The sequence below is a fragment of the Daphnia magna genome, linkage group LG7 (assembly GCF_020631705.1).
Source record: "Daphnia magna isolate NIES linkage group LG7, ASM2063170v1.1, whole genome shotgun sequence".
In the NCBI taxonomy this organism is placed as follows: Eukaryota; Metazoa; Arthropoda; class Branchiopoda; order Diplostraca; family Daphniidae; genus Daphnia; species Daphnia magna.
In genome coordinates, this window is record NC_059188.1 from 9,474,897 (window position 1) to 9,490,360 (window position 15,464).

General features: G+C 40.2%; 1 protein-coding gene, 1 long non-coding RNA gene and 1 pseudogene across 9 annotated transcripts; 2 read left to right on the forward strand and 1 right to left on the reverse strand.

The window, feature by feature from the left end:
* Positions 1 to 183: 183 nt before the first annotated feature.
* LOC123474053 lies at positions 184 to 2,330 on the reverse strand (annotated as a pseudogene).
* A 1,982-nt stretch (positions 2,331 to 4,312) lies between these two features.
* LOC123474054 lies at positions 4,313 to 6,583 on the forward strand. 7 transcript variants are annotated; one of them, XR_006648675.1, is made up of 4 exons: positions 4,313 to 4,451; positions 4,521 to 5,672; positions 5,889 to 5,945; positions 6,163 to 6,583. It is a non-coding gene; the product is annotated as an uncharacterized LOC123474054 (long non-coding RNA). The 7 variants fall into 7 exon arrangements; XR_006648672.1 differs by having other exon boundaries at positions 4,521 to 6,071; positions 6,163 to 6,286; positions 6,357 to 6,370; XR_006648671.1 differs by having other exon boundaries at positions 4,521 to 6,071.
* A 5,212-nt stretch (positions 6,584 to 11,795) lies between these two features.
* LOC123474052 lies at positions 11,796 to 15,430 on the forward strand. 2 transcript variants are annotated; one of them, XM_045175876.1, is made up of 6 exons: positions 11,796 to 11,920; positions 11,999 to 13,510; positions 14,122 to 14,392; positions 14,512 to 14,832; positions 14,972 to 15,068; positions 15,122 to 15,430. In XM_045175876.1, exons 3-6 carry the CDS (start codon positions 14,389 to 14,391, stop codon positions 15,129 to 15,131), a joined length of 432 nt encoding a protein of 143 aa, XP_045031811.1. In that variant the 5' UTR covers positions 11,796 to 11,920; positions 11,999 to 13,510; positions 14,122 to 14,388; the 3' UTR covers positions 15,132 to 15,430. The 2 variants fall into 2 exon arrangements, with proteins under 2 accessions (XP_045031811.1, XP_045031812.1); XM_045175877.1 differs by lacking the exons at positions 11,796 to 11,920; positions 11,999 to 13,510 and having other exon boundaries at positions 13,861 to 14,392.
* Positions 15,431 to 15,464: the final 34 nt, after the last annotated feature.

The window sequence follows — 15,464 nt, forward strand, 5'->3', positions numbered from 1 at the left end:
GCCACGTATTGCCTTCTCTCCTCCTCTGTGTATTAAATTAGACTCCCCACCCTCTCATTCATATCGTGACCAAGGGTACGAATCACGGGAAAGCCCAAAGTTCTTGTAACCTGTTGCCTTATATGTTTGTGTCACATTGGTTTCATAGTCTAAACGATAACAATAACAAAACTCGCTACATTTGATTTCTGAGTATATTATTTCCCGATTAAATCTTTTATTGCATAAGCCTCAATTTCCAATGTCGCATTCGTTCAACTCAACACCGTCCAACAGTTTTGCTCCTTTTGTCAATTAAATAGCATTCATGAACGCCTTGATTCCGTTCCAGGTTTTAGTGGCCGTCGGTACAATTTGTGATGCCGGCAGTTGAAATCCGTACCGTCCTTTATCGCGGAGCTCAATCGTGTACGAATGGACAACGCCTTCGTTTTCATAATAATGATCCTTAGTAGTGCCCGATGCGATGTCTGTTAAATAGGCAACGAAAATTGTTACTAATTGAACACGAGTAAAGTGGAAAAGGGAATTAGTTTCAGTGCTGCAGATGTCTGACTTACAAAGGACGGTGCCTGTGCTACCGTATTCGTAAGGGGTTCCATAAGTAGCAACGAGTGCATCAACGCCTGCTTTCATGGCATTCATCTGGAAGAAGGAATATTTAAAAATAGATTGAAATCCTTTTCAATAAATAGGTTGGATGTGTTCTGTTACACCATTTCAGGGTACTCGACCGGCAGAGCACTTGAATAAGAGTACGATGATAGCCAGAGTTGGGAGTAGGAATGCATAGAAATGGCTGCCTTGACCCTTCCACGATCAGCAGCAATTAGAGCCTTTGAAATTGAAATTTGAATAATGAACTTGTTGCTCGATCAACGGGAAGAAGAAACTGGGTATACGTACGTCCAAAGTCTGAGACTCCGGCTCGGACAAGGCTGAAACTTCATGATGGGCTATAACGACGGACAGTGTAGGAGTACACAATTAATAGTGAAATATTATAGGATAAATTCAATGACGTAGAGCTTACTCTCTGAGCAAGGTAGGTTGGAGGATCCTTCCCCCCCAAAACCAGACGGGAAGTTGCGATTGAGATCAACACCGACGCAGGCAGAGCCACTGTTAATCGCACGATTTTTCGCCACAATCTGTCCTGTTTGTTGGCATCAGGTTAGGAAATGTTTAGCAACAGGTCAACGGTCTCTTAATTTTAAATCATTTAACCCCCAAAAAGTTACTACGATAAAGCTTTCCTTACATTGCTCCAGCTGTAGGCGTAGCCGTCCGGATTAGCAACAGGCACAAACTTCCAGTCGTATTGATCAACGAGCGCAGCGATCTCGGCGTCAGTTCCATATCCACTGGTGATCTACGTATACGCAAAACAATAATCCATTGATAAATACAAACGTACTGCATGTGACAATAGCTATTATATAGGCCTACCGTATCGATGATCCAGACGCAAGTAGCCGCAGTGATCCATTCCCTGGCGTGAATGTTGCAATCAAACCAAGCAATCGGTTTGTTAGCAGAACGATCGCTACTGATGGTCGCCTGAACGATTTGACGGCCTTCGACACTGGTACCTGCTACCAATGGGTTGGTGCTAGCCAAATCGGCCAAGTAAGCCATGATCTATTTAGAATCACAATTGATGCTTAACACCAAATGAATATGCATAGGAGACTTTAGAAAATACAATTCACCTCCTCGTAGGTGTGATAGTTTTCCACGTCGATGGCCTTGTTGTTACTGGCAAGTGCTCGGCGAAGAGCGATGCTCTGCTGTTCTTCTTTTCCCCCAATACGCCCAGGTTAGCAATATGAATTTTGTGGTTCATGCCATGTTCAAGCAAAGCTCGTGCAACACGATTGTATCTATATTTCAATGAATTTTGTTTTGCATTAAGACGCTTCAAAAATTGAGAAATCTAACGCTACATACGATTCGGGACTGACGTGAATGTCGGTGAATCGATTAGCGGCGACTGAGCGTGTCCAGAAATCGATAGAGCTGCTTGATTCCAAAGCGCTTAAAAATTTCACCTGCTCCTCTGTCTGCGGGACTACTCGAATTACCATATGCCTTATTTAGAAAATATATATCGATTCGTTTCAGATCTCAATTGATTAAGGACAGGAATGGGCAAGTAAAGGTGAAGCCTATTAAATAGACATATACATACCCCGAGTAGTCGACTTTGGTGGCGATGGCAAGCGAAAATAAGGCACAGAAGATCTGAACATGAATCTTCATTTACTCGGCGTGATGCAGCACGAATTCCAAACGACAATAACGATGGAACAAACGGACGCTGTCTGATCGTGGAGTTGGCTACCCCATGCTAAATTTGAATTTGAAGGTTTATTGAGTGATTTAGTGTTGTCGAACAATCACTCAATAAACCTTCAAATTCAAATTTACCATTGGTGATATCGTAGTTGACGAGACACTGGAAGACGTAGAGGGTGCGGTGACAGTTGGTAGCTGTGGTGGAGAATGTCGATTTTCGATAGAAGATAAGCTGACTGCTGTAAACATTGAACCCGGAGGTAATTTTACTTTCAAAGCAATCTTCCATCGTCTCAAGATTGTGAAGACCAGATGCGATACAAGCATAAGATTTCGATCTGTGGTAGACAAGTTTTCCGCTGTTGACCAGTTGCTGTAAAAACCATCTTCGAATAAAGAAAATGTTGGGATGACTTGATTGTCTGAATTTCGAAGATTCAAAAGGATTCTAATCCTTTTCTGTGATTCGTAATATTCGGCGATATTTGCCACTTCTGCCAATGATTCGTCGCACTGGAAAGCAATCTTATTGACAGTTTCCCTAACAGCTGCAACAGTCATATCTTTATTCTCTTGAGCAAAAGCAAGTTTTTCATCCAAAGACATTATTCCCGCTAGATGAAGATCATTTTTCATTAGCTGGTCTTTAAGTCCAACTTCAACTTGTTTCAACGATTCCATTAAGGAGTTCAGATGGGATTGCACTTGTTTATGCTTTTTAATAGCCAATGATTTTTTAAAGGGATGTCTTTGATCAGTTTTTGAAGATCTTCAGCTTCTTTCATAGTGCTACCTCTTATGGATACAAGAGAATGTTTTGGATTGCTGAAATAGCAAGACAATTTGGCAACTGACTCGCAGGACAGGCACCAGCATTCCAACCTGTTAAAACATTTAGAGTTATTAGTTAGGATCCATCAAGTGCAAGAATAAAGTAATAGAGGCTTACGATCTTTGCAACTGTTTAGCTCTCTCAGCTTTGTTGGACATTTTGGCAATATGAAGGGCATACATGTTGGACGGAAGGTTATCCACACCATTGTTGCATGTAAATGTGTTCTGACATAGAGGACATGTTATTATAACAGTGGATGAAGACAGTGACTATAAAAACACAGAACAAAAACAAGAAAGTGTTGAAAGGTATAATATTTAGTGAAAATTAGGTAAAATTTTTACCCTAAGGCACTTCAGGCAAAATGTATGGAAACAAGGGAGAAACTTGGCGATTCGCTTATCACTATTATACTCTGAAAAACAGACTGAGCACGTACTCAGATCTTCAATCTCATCCATTTGGGCAACGGAACACGCAACGGTATCGTCACTGAAACCCATTAAATGAGACGAAAGGCTTACAGCCATCTTATAGCGTGCCTTAACCCCTGATCGCCAACCTTTCAGACAACAAGACCACGTGTGAAACTCACGACTGAAATAAACTTATCATGTCGTTCAAAGCCATGACAACGTTTGATATTTTATTATTTCATTCGCATCTGTAAAAATTTATTAACGTATAAAATATTTCACAATGTTGGCAAATAATTACAAACTGCTCAAATAAGATCTTTGAAAAATGTAATTAATCAAGAAGTTTTGAAACCTAGCGTTGGTTTTATGGGAGAGTGCATTAGTCAGTCTCAGTATAGTGAGTATACATTCTGCTCGGCAGTCGACAGGGTGAAGTTTAGGTTAATGTGTTAAGTATTACGTTATTGTGAAACAATTTATCTCAAAATTCTGTAAAGGCAATTGGCAAATTATCTAGCTCATAAAATCTTGCAATTTGATCTAGGAGAACGTATGCACTCCAGCAAATGCGTACGGCGGTGCAGTGGGCGTATTGTGTCGAGTACGTGATATCCAGATGGTCGGCATTGGTTTCTAATTTGACGTACTGAAGCCGTCTGGAACAAGAGTGCTAAGAGCCAAGCCATGGGGAAGAAAATTCATTCTCTCTGTTCAAATGACCAGTGTAACAGCCAAAATGACAAGGGCTTTGTTGTTGTTGCTTAGACGTTCTGATGTTCGAATTTTGATAAGGTTGTAGATCCTGCCAATACGGAAGTTCAGCCAATGTTGTAGCACGACAAGTTGATGCCCTCGTTACGTCGTGCGGTTCGGGTTAGTTTCACCGAGATGAGGAAAAGGTAACGAGCAACTTTTATCATTCTCTTTTTAAACCCTTTTTGGAGCCTCCTTCTATTTTGTTCCTCCAGCTAATATAAAAGCTGTACAAAAAACGAAAGCAAATCTCAGAGGAGCAGGCAAAATGCATGGACATAATTTAAGTTGCTTCTGTAAAATCAACAAAACAAACAAAAAATATTATAAAAATTGAATTTAATTTTTAAAAACAACAACAAACAAACCAAAAATGAAAAAAAAATAAATTTTCGTTTTTTTTCAGTTTTAAGAAAAATAAACACTCAGGAAATTAATATTATCATCTCTCTCTCTCTCTCTCTTTTTGTGCTTAAGTAGAAAGCATGTATGGCGAGCACTGCGAAAGTAACATAAGATATTTTGCGTAATCAAATTAAGTTGGGCGTCCATAGCCTAGTGGTTATGGCGTCTGTTGATCATCAATGACCCTAGATGAGGCTTAGAGGGATTGAAGCAATGTGCATGGAAACATGGAACATGGAACCTGAACTTGGGGCGCGAGTCTACGGTCGATGATCAACTTTTGCCAAATTAACAACTTTTGAGAATAAAAATTAATAAAACAAAACAAAAGGCAGTGCATAAAATTAAGCAACGTAACGTAACGTAATAATGTCATTAATAATTAAACTAATAACACGTTCTGGTAAAAGATAGCAAATGATATCTTTCCAGGTGATCTGCTATGTCAACGTTCAAATCTTGACAGATGCCAAAAAATATTTTCAGCTTAAAGTTTCGTTTTAAGTCCATTTTTAGGTTTTTTATGCACTTGGGATTGTGTAGATATGCGTTTTAGAATTTTCCTTGGTTGCATACTGAATTTAATCGAGGGTTGCAACTTGAAAGTAACATGCTATTCTCCTTCTCCAACTCAAATTTTTTACCTTAAGCTGCAGTGACTTCCGTATGTGAGATGCGTGATGTTGACAACTTGTTATTATGGTGTGCCATTGTACGAACGTTTAGTAGATATTGTATTACTGATAGTCCGAGTTCCGGCTTACTATCAGAAGGTACTAGCGCGACACACAGAAAAGTGCGCCCTTTTTTGTTTACTTCTTTTTTTCGGCTTCGCGCTACTAGTACCTTCTCGTAGTAAGGGTCTCGGGTAATTGAGGCCGAGCCCAACTGAGTACTGTTTGGATATTAAAATTTTTCTTAGGTATCTGTTAAATTCATTTCTGCCATTGGAGCAGCTACAGGTATTAAAACTATTGATCCGGCAGCCGAATTTGGTGCTTTTTATTTTTAATTAGAAAAATTCCTTATAAAAATCAGTCCCAATAAATTCCTCCAATAATCCAGCATCATTCTTGTGTTTTTTTTAACTATTGCCTTCTTTAACTCCTTTGTTTGTCTTCGAATGAGGTAATAATTCAGCAAACACAAGAATGATGCTGGATATGTTTGATTTACAGTGACAACATAACATCGGTGGCATTCCCTTCGGACACCGAGTGATCCCAAGGCATCAGGTACATCCAGGATATCTGCAAGTACAATTTAAAAATTTATTCTGTTAACCCCTAACGATCAATCCAGGACTTAGTTTTCTTGTCTAGTCGTCTAAGGCGGTCTAAGGGTCTAAACGTTACAATCAGGTTGCAAAAAATATTGCAGAGATAAATCACTTGCTTTAAAAACAATATTTTGTAGCAAAGCTGGGTGCATAAAACATGCATTTTAATCTAGACAAATGAGAATACGAATTCATTACTTGGGAAACTGCTACGAATTGTGATTATTCCCCTCGCGCTATCGGGAGTGCGTGGAACATCATTCAGAGAACTACGCTAGTGCCTGATGACATCCATAGGTGATTTTCTAGAACCCTCTCAGCTATTACTTTCCAATAGATTAAAGGTAGTAATTGCAACCTTTGGCAGGGCTTGTACCATTTTGTTCAATTTAAACAAGGAAAGCTACTTTTATTAATTGATTCAGCAGGGAACTCTGAGGCACTCTTAGTGTGTATATCTCACATGTAACTGTACATGTGGAAGTCAAGACACTCTTAGTGTATATCTCACATGTAACTCTACATGTGGAAATCCTACAGTACATAGTAATATTCCAGTAGATAAATGACTAGAACATATCTTACCTTCTTAATTCACTTATGATGAATAATACGAGAGCGTCCAACCACTAATCAGATCAGTCTAGAGTATAACCTACTTGGTATAATAGCAGTAGCTAGAGTGAGGCAGAAATCAAACGAAGGAAACGTGAAGCAGACTTCACACGCTTAGGAGTAAGAGATGCCAACAGAGGTAGTACTAAACAGTAGTACTTAGGTGTATAGTATTTATTGGCTGATACACATTTTCAACATTCTCCCTCAAACAATAAATACTTTAAGGTTTGAATGGAATTACACCTATTCTAGTTCGCAGATCTTCTAGACGGGGCCTTGGCAAAGGCTTTGTCAGTATGTCGGCTAGTTGGTCAGCAGTTCCAATGTAAGTGACGTCGATGTTGCCAATGTTTTGCTGATCTCGAACAAAGAAGTATTTTACTTCAATGTGTTTAGTTTTCTGATGATGTTCAGGATTTCGAATGAGACTTATTGAGCTCTGATTATCACAACGAATCGGTACAGGTTTGTTGTTATATGGCCTGATTTCTGATAGAAGCCTCTGAATCCAGACAGCCTCTTTTGCGGTTTCACATGCTGCCACGAATTCTGACTCAGTTGTGGACAGGGAAGTGCATTGTTGACGTCGACTTGCCCATGACACTGCTCCACCTTGGTAGATGAAGATATATCCCGATGTTGATTTTCGAGTATCGAGGTCTCCTGCATAGTCGGCATCAGTGTAGCCAATCAGATCTTCTTGGGCGTTACCATCAAAGCAAAGTTCGTAATCAGAAGTTCCGTGCAGATAGGAAAAAATCCGTGTCACACCCCTCCAATGTGCCGGCCCCGGATTTTGGCAGTGCTGGGCAACTTGACTCACCGCAAATGCAACATCTGGGCGTGAGAGTACCATTATGTACATGAGACAGCCTATCGCCTCTCGATAAGGGATTGCTGTCATTGCTTCAATCTCGTCTTGATCTGAAGGGCCCATGGAAGAGGTGAGACGGCTATTCGGATCTGCTGGTATTGCTTTTGGGTTGCAGCCAGTGAGGTTGAATCTCTTTAGCATTTTTGTGATTTGCTGATGTTGGCTAATGAATATTTTCTTTTCACTCCGATCTCTCCTGATGTCTAGTCCAATGAATCTGTCTGCTGGTAAGGAGCGAATTTGGAAATGAGTGCTTAGATATTCAATAATTTCAGTGAGAATACGTTTTTTGTTGCTCATGACTAATCCGTCATCGACGTAGATTGCCACAATCGTTACTTCTCCCTCTTGATGACGGAATAGGATGCACGAGTCTGCTTGGCTTTGAGTGAGACCAAATTTCAGCAAAAAATTATTGAATTTACCATGCCAGGCCCTTGGTGCCTGTTTGAGGCCGTAGATGCATTTCTTCAATTTACATACAGCACTCGCTTTGGTATGGTCGATAAACCCTTCTGGTTGTTCCATGTATAATTCTTCTTCAAGGTCACCATACAGGAATGCGGTTTTAATGTCTAGTTGTATCATATCGAGATCTTCTTTACTGGCAATTGCCAGTATGAGACGAAGGGAGGTGTGTTTCACCACAGGGGCAAATGTCTCTTTGTAGTCGATACCTTTTCTTTGGCTGTAACCCTTGGCTACGAGACGGGCTTTGTACCTTGTTGGGATGTCGTTGTAACCCGGTTTAATTTTGAAGATCCATTTGCATTTGATTGGTAGTCGGTTGGAGGGAAGTGGTGCCAAAGTCCAGGTCTCGTTTTCTATTAAAGATGAGTATTCCTCGTTAACTGCATCTCTCCATTGGTTCGCCTCTTGAGATGTTATGGCCTCTTGATAGCTCATTGGCTCTTTTAGACTATTCTCATCGTAGTCCGTGGATGTCAAGCATATTCCTCGTCTTTGGTTTTCGATCCTTTTTGACCGCCTTAATTCATTGCTTGGTTGATTGATGACTAGTTCTTCATTGATTAATGGAACTTCGGGCTGATTGTCAATTTCCGCATTATCATCGGTAGGCTCGTTATTGTTCGCCGTCTTTGTAAGTTGTTCTGTGATGGGTAAGGTGTCTTTTGTAGCTGTCTCTTCCTGTTGGAGTGACTCGGTTTGGTCTGGTGGCAGCATTGAGCGAATGAAGGCAATTTCATTTTCTAGTTCCGGCACACTTTCGTCACTTTCTGGGATGGAATGTTCATCGAACCGGACATCACGGCTGATTATCATCGTGCGAGTTTTCGGATCCCAAACTAGCAAACTTTTGATGTCTCACTATATCCAACAAAAATTCCTACAATACTCTTCGCATCCAATTTTCTTCTTTTTTCATCTGGAACGTGGACAAAAACTTTCGAACCGAATACTCTAAGATGTGACAGGTCAGGTTTATCTCCAAACCAGATTTCATACGGTGTGATCTGACATCAAGACATAAATGAGAGTTAATAAAAAAAAAATAAAGTAAAAAAAAAAACTGTCTACCTTCGCCGTGCTGGACAGCACTCGATTTCGAATATAGTTTGCGTGACTAGCAGCTTCAGCCCAAAGTTCTAGTGGGACCTTTATGATTCAAATAAAACTCAGTTATAGCTAAAAGAGGTAAAGTTTTTTTTTTTTTTTTTTTTTTTTATATATATATATATATATATATATATATATACCTTTTTGGCGAATAGCAAACAACGAGTTGCCTCCATTGCCGTTCTGTTGTAACGTTCAGAGACCCCGTTTTGTTGTGGACTGTAGGCTGTGGTTGTTTCGTGACGAATCCCTTCTCTATCTAACCAGCTGTTAAAATTTTTTCCCACGTATTCACCTCCACGGTCGGTCCTCAGCGTGTTAATAGATTTTCCTTGTTCTACACGCATTCTTGCAGCGTATTTCATAAATTTTTCTTCTACTTCAGATTTTCGCTGGATAAAGTTGATTACCGTCCATCCACTGTAATCGTCTTTGAATATGACATAGTAGCGTGCTCCTCCAGGGGAAGCAATTTGCATCGGGCCGCATACATCTGAGTGTATTAGTTGTCCGATCTCGGTGGCACGATCCCGCCCTGTCGGGAAAGGTAGTCGACACATCTTTCCTTTCATGCAGTCTGCACAAGGTGATGATTGAACATCACTACTCTCTCCTAGATGTAAACCATTGACTGCTCCTTCAGTTGACATTTGTTGGATAGTTTTATAGCTGAGGTGGCCGAGACGTTCGTGCCAGAGCGAAAGAGGCTCGATTGTTTTTTGAACTGTAAATGTTGCCAAACAAAAACAAAAAAAAATATAATCAGTAAACGACTTACAGGAATTCAGTTTACCTAACATGACTCGTTCTTTAGTGACAACTTTGATGTTTAGGTGGTATAGCCCTCTTCCAGCTCGTTGGCCGACCATAAATGTTGTTCCCTGGTGTGAGAAGTAAACTTGGTTGTTGTTGAAGTGGATCTCGGTACCGTTTTCAGTTGCTGTACCGATGGAAAACAGATTAGTGCCAAGTAGTGGTACATACAAGACATCTTTAATCGTTCCAGAGCGTGTGATCCCATTGACTGTAGTTTCAATTCTAATATTGCCGTGTCCACAGACGGGCAACGAAACACCTCCTACTCCAGAGACCATCCATGTCCCTGTATCAATTGCTTCGAATGTGTCAAAGAAGTCTAATTGGTCTGACATATGAGATGTTGCGCCCGAGTCGGCAAAGAAATCCAGGTTGCTTCTCACAGAAAAACTTAAAGACGAATGGTCAGAAAGAATTTGAAGGCTGAAGTCTGTGCCGTGCTCGCCTTTTGCAATTTCAGCTACTTGGGCATGAGACCCGCCATGGGCACTCAATGCTTGTTTTTCATCTCGAATTCTGCTGCGACATGCTGCTATAAAGTGACCTTCTTTTTGACAGTAATGGCACTCAAGCCTTCTTCTTTTTGTTTCTGGTGGACCTCGCCAACCACCTCTGAATCCACGGTGCCCTCTGTGAACATGATAGCTTCCTCTAAGGTGATGAGGTCCTTGTCTGTACATGCTCGTTTGTGGAATTGAAGTGAAGAAAGCTTCGTCGGCAGGGCTATTTCGACCGTTGTTAAATCTTTTGTTTGTTCTCTCTTCTTTTAACAACCTTGTAGTAAGTAAACTTACAGTTTTTTCTTCTTCTTGTAAACTGTCCCATACTGACATGAAGTTTCGAAAACTTGGTGGAAGCGTACATATGATCTTGTTGACAACATCAATCTCAGGCACAGGTTCACCCAGATCTTTAAGCTGTTTTGCCAGTGACTCAATTGCAGTGATGTGCTGCATGACATCTTGATCACAGCGAAATTGAAGCTGGAAGAACTGTTGTTTCAGAAGATGCTTATTGTCTGCAGCATTTTGCATATATTGGTCAGACAACCGTTTCCACATAGCAGAAGCTGTCTCACAGTTGATAAGTGTGTCTTTCATTTCTTCATTTACGGTGGCATACAGAAAACCACTTGCAAGAATATCTTTTCTGTTCCATGCCGTTATGGCTGCTTCATTTGTTACCACACCGCTTTCATCTTTCACCTGTAAAGATGAGAATCCATTTAGTATACTTGTCTTAAATTGACTGTGCAAGAGTATCGAACTTACTTCCTCTGGTTTGCTGACTTTATTTTCTACAATGTCAGTAAGCTCATGTTGTCTGAACAACAACCATACACCATATTTCCACGATGGGTAATTCTTTCCATTAAACTTTGGGATGTGACTGACATCCTTTGAAATGTTCTCTCCGTCCTGCTTACTTGTACTGGTCATCTTGTTTATTTCAAATGAGAAGGTTCTGCGCAACTGGGCCCATAACCTGTTCAATTTAAACAAGGAAAGCTACTTTTATTAATTGATTCAGCAGGGAACTCTGAGGCACTCTTAGTGTGTATATCTCACATGTAACTGTACATGTGGAAGTCAAGACACTCTTAGTGTATATCTCACATGTAACTCTACATGTGGAAATCCTACAGTACATAGTAATATTCCAGTAGATAAATGACTAGAACATATCTTACCTTCTTAATTCACTTATGATGAATAATACGAGAGCGTCCAACCACTAATCAGATCAGTCTAGAGTATAACCTACTTGGTATAATAGCAGTAGCTAGAGTGAGGCAGAAATCAAACGAAGGAAACGTGAAGCAGACTTCACACGCTTAGGAGTAAGAGATGCCAACAGAGGTAGTACTAAACAGTAGTACTTAGGTGTATAGTATTTATTGGCTGATACACATTTTCAACACATTTGCCTCGGAAGGTGTATAAATGCCTGGTAGTATTCCTATGTTTGCTATCACTTACCGAGTTGAGCTCAGCAACAGCAGAACAGCAAGAAATCAATCTCTTCTTTAGAATGAAACAGCAGACGTAATTTAACTTTCTTATTTGATGTGAATTGGAAATATACTGTAATTTTCAGTAATTGCATGTTGTTCTCTCTTACAGGTTCGCTGTAATTGTCTTGGTAGTATTGTGTTCAGTTCAACCTTAGCTTAAAGAAACTGGTGATGATAGTTTTGCTCCTCTAACGAAAACATCGGAAGAAGAAAACTCGCCTGTGTCCCGCCTTAACATTGTTGAAGACGCAACGGGTAGACAGTCTTTGCCAATGCTTCCTCAACCATGCTCAACCAAGAATTACCATAGGGTCTACTGTACGTCTAGGTGTAAAGGTGTTCCGTAGGCCTATAGGCCTATCGTGAAACAAACTCGATTCACCATGACACGCTTGTTTTTTACACAAGTTTTATAAAGAGAAACATGTTAAATGCGAAGGGTTAACGAGAACATTTTTGTATGAAACATATCATTTGACATTAATGTTATACTTCAAGAACGACTGTGATGAACGAATAAATATGGGAGATGAAATGTTCAGCGCTTTAAAAAAACTTGGCCTCTAATAGTATTTTGGAGCCGCTTCAGTGTAGTAGCTTGGGGCAGAGTAGTACTTTGGAGCCTCAGTGTAATAGCTGGGAGCCGCATAAGTGGTGGTGTAGTATTCGGGCGCCTTTGTAGTGTAGTATTTTGGAGCCTCTGTATAGTAGCTAGGAGTGGCATATGATGTGGTGTAGTATTCAGGTGCCTTGGTGGTGTAGTACTGTGGCTCTTCACTTTGGTAGTAGGTCGGAGCCGGATAGTACTTGGGAGCCTCAGTGTAGTAAACAGGGACAGCGTAAGTAGTGGTGTAGTATTCAGCTTTCTTGGTATAGTACTCCGGGGCTTTAGTTGTGTAGTATTCAACAGCCTTTGTGGTGTAATATTGGGGTGCCTCAGTGTAGTAAGATGGTGCAGCATATCTCCACACTCTCCTTCCTACCGTTACTGATCGATGAGTCCACTCGACTGATTCCAATTGAGTTTTGTCCTCATTTTATAAGACTTTTTGTCAGCCTGATGTGCACGCCACTAGCCTATGGCATTGAAAATTACAAGTGCTGTGTGATGCTTACCCCTCCTTTATTGCTATTTTCGCCTACCTTATGGCATCCTCTTCCCGATTTCCTTCTCTTTTTGGCGGTTGGCAATTGCGATTTAAGGCCACGTATTTTCTTGTCTTAAATTTTCATTCAAAACGTTATGATGGTAAAAATAAAAGAAGGATGTGTCCTTTAATGCCATTGCAATGTCAAACTCTAACTGGAATCGTAGGATTGACAATAATTGTCATAAATAAACAATAAGGATCCTACATAAGATTGTCGTTGCTTTTTCAACGGGTAACTGATTGGATGATAGAATGACAAGGGACATTGCTTAATGCTTATACGGGTAAATACAAATCTAAATATTGAACTCTAATTGTAAATTGAACTCGGCGATTAATATTTGCGCTCTCGTTTCGTATAACTCTTAGCCAATGCACAAACCCATTAGTGTCGACATCGGCCGCAAGGTGATATGGAGGATTCTTGCATGTCATTAACGGTGTTGATGCGTGATGCCACACCCTAAATCGTGAGTGCTAGATAATAATTCGAAATTTTAAACATTTAATTAAGTTATTTGTTTTATATTCAAGTCAAATGATATTCAACACTGTTTTCCCGATAATGTTCATTTAAGACATTACGTCATATTTTCTCAGAATTTAAATGGGAGTTAATTTATGTCGGAAATTGCCCGATTGTGTTATCAACGTAGTTTGGTGCCTAAATTTACGGTATATAAGAGTTGAGTGCATTTCTATGTGTAGCGGCACTTGAAATGACTGGGTATGGTACCCTCCCAATGTTGGGATTGCTAGTAACCAAGAGTCTGTAAGCAAATACAACTCGAAACGTCAAGCGTTGGTATGGGATTGGCCCACCATTCCAATGCAAGGCTGAATAGAGAGGTAAGAGCTATCAGCTGATGTCACGATGTGGGTCATATAGTACAGCAATATGATCCGGGCCAACATCGTGACAGGTCTGGAGGATACTAGCATGTCATTCAAGAGCTTAGCGCAACCATTTTTTTCTTTTTTTTTTCACAATTAAGTGAAATTGCGCAAACAATGAACTCTAGCTGCTAGTACCCAATTTTGAGCATTGACTTTCTACTTGACATTTTCAATGGAAAACTAGGAAAACCCACGATAGCGATGGAAATGCAGCATGAGAGGATCTTCGCTACACCACACAGTGCAATAGAGGCGGGGTAAGAAACTGGAAATTCGAAAATGTTCAACTTCAAGATGCCTTTGGGCTAAAGCGATGAATCAGGGTGGCGGTAGGTATTATAAAAATGAAGGTGTGAAGTGGAAGTAAACCAGTTACGTTGGTGCCTTCAAACTGACTCCATCGTCGGCAACATATTGCATCGGCAACATATTGCATATTCGGCTGTCAATCATGCGTAAGACAAAGTCGTTCATTCATTTTTGCATTTTCCAGCAGCCCTACTAACTACAATGTTTCCCCCACTAGTTCATTGTATGGATCGATTACTAAACTGTTTAATTTTTGAATTTGTAGGGGACTACGATGTCATGCTGCTGTTTGCTTTTGCTATTTTGATGGCTACATCGGCGGGTACCGATAGGTTTGTCCTCATCTGGACACTAGACTACACAACTCCTACGCCCTACTACACCACCTCGTATGCTGCTCCCTCTTACAGCACCAAGGCTCTCGAATATTATACCACATATGCTTCTACTAATACTATACCACATATACACTTATGCCGAGTCTTCCAACTACTTAATACACGACCAGAACGCCCAAATACTACACGACCATATACTCCGCTCCAACATACTACACTCAAGCCATTAAATACTATGCTGCTCAAAGGTATTGTACACCATTTCTTCGGCATCGGTAAGAGTTGTGCAATGCAGTTCTGACAGGATAAGTGTGCACACCTAAAATTTAACTCATTTCCAGAAAGTATTGGTTTCCATTTCCAAAAATTGCCAAATTTCTATTTCAGGGGGAAAATATAACTTTTTGTTCGAAACTGTGGCTATTGAAATAATGCAGGGAAACTTAGGAAGACAAAACCAAAATCATGTCTTGAGTTCTTTGAGGTAAAAATTTGGTTGTGGGACAGCATGCCATTCCTGAATTATTATTTCTACAGATTCACTTGAACTTAACACCAGAGAAGGACCTGCCTTTGATCAGAAACAGAACTGGTGATATCCATAGCAAAATAAACTGTGAACTTTTACTATTAAAAATGGAGAAGTTGTGCAATGTAGGACCACACTCAAGACACTATTAAAAAGGAGTGCCTTGTAACACAACTTTATTGAAAGCAAACTTTGACAGTACAGAAATTGGTATGCATTTTGATAACAGGAAACTTTTCCTAGTTAAGGTGAAAAGACCGAATGGTATAGTGATAGTTGCCTTTCTGGCTTTAACTGATACTTTTTTTTACTGTGTAAGCTGCAGATTATCTTTGTTTTGTTTGATGCCAC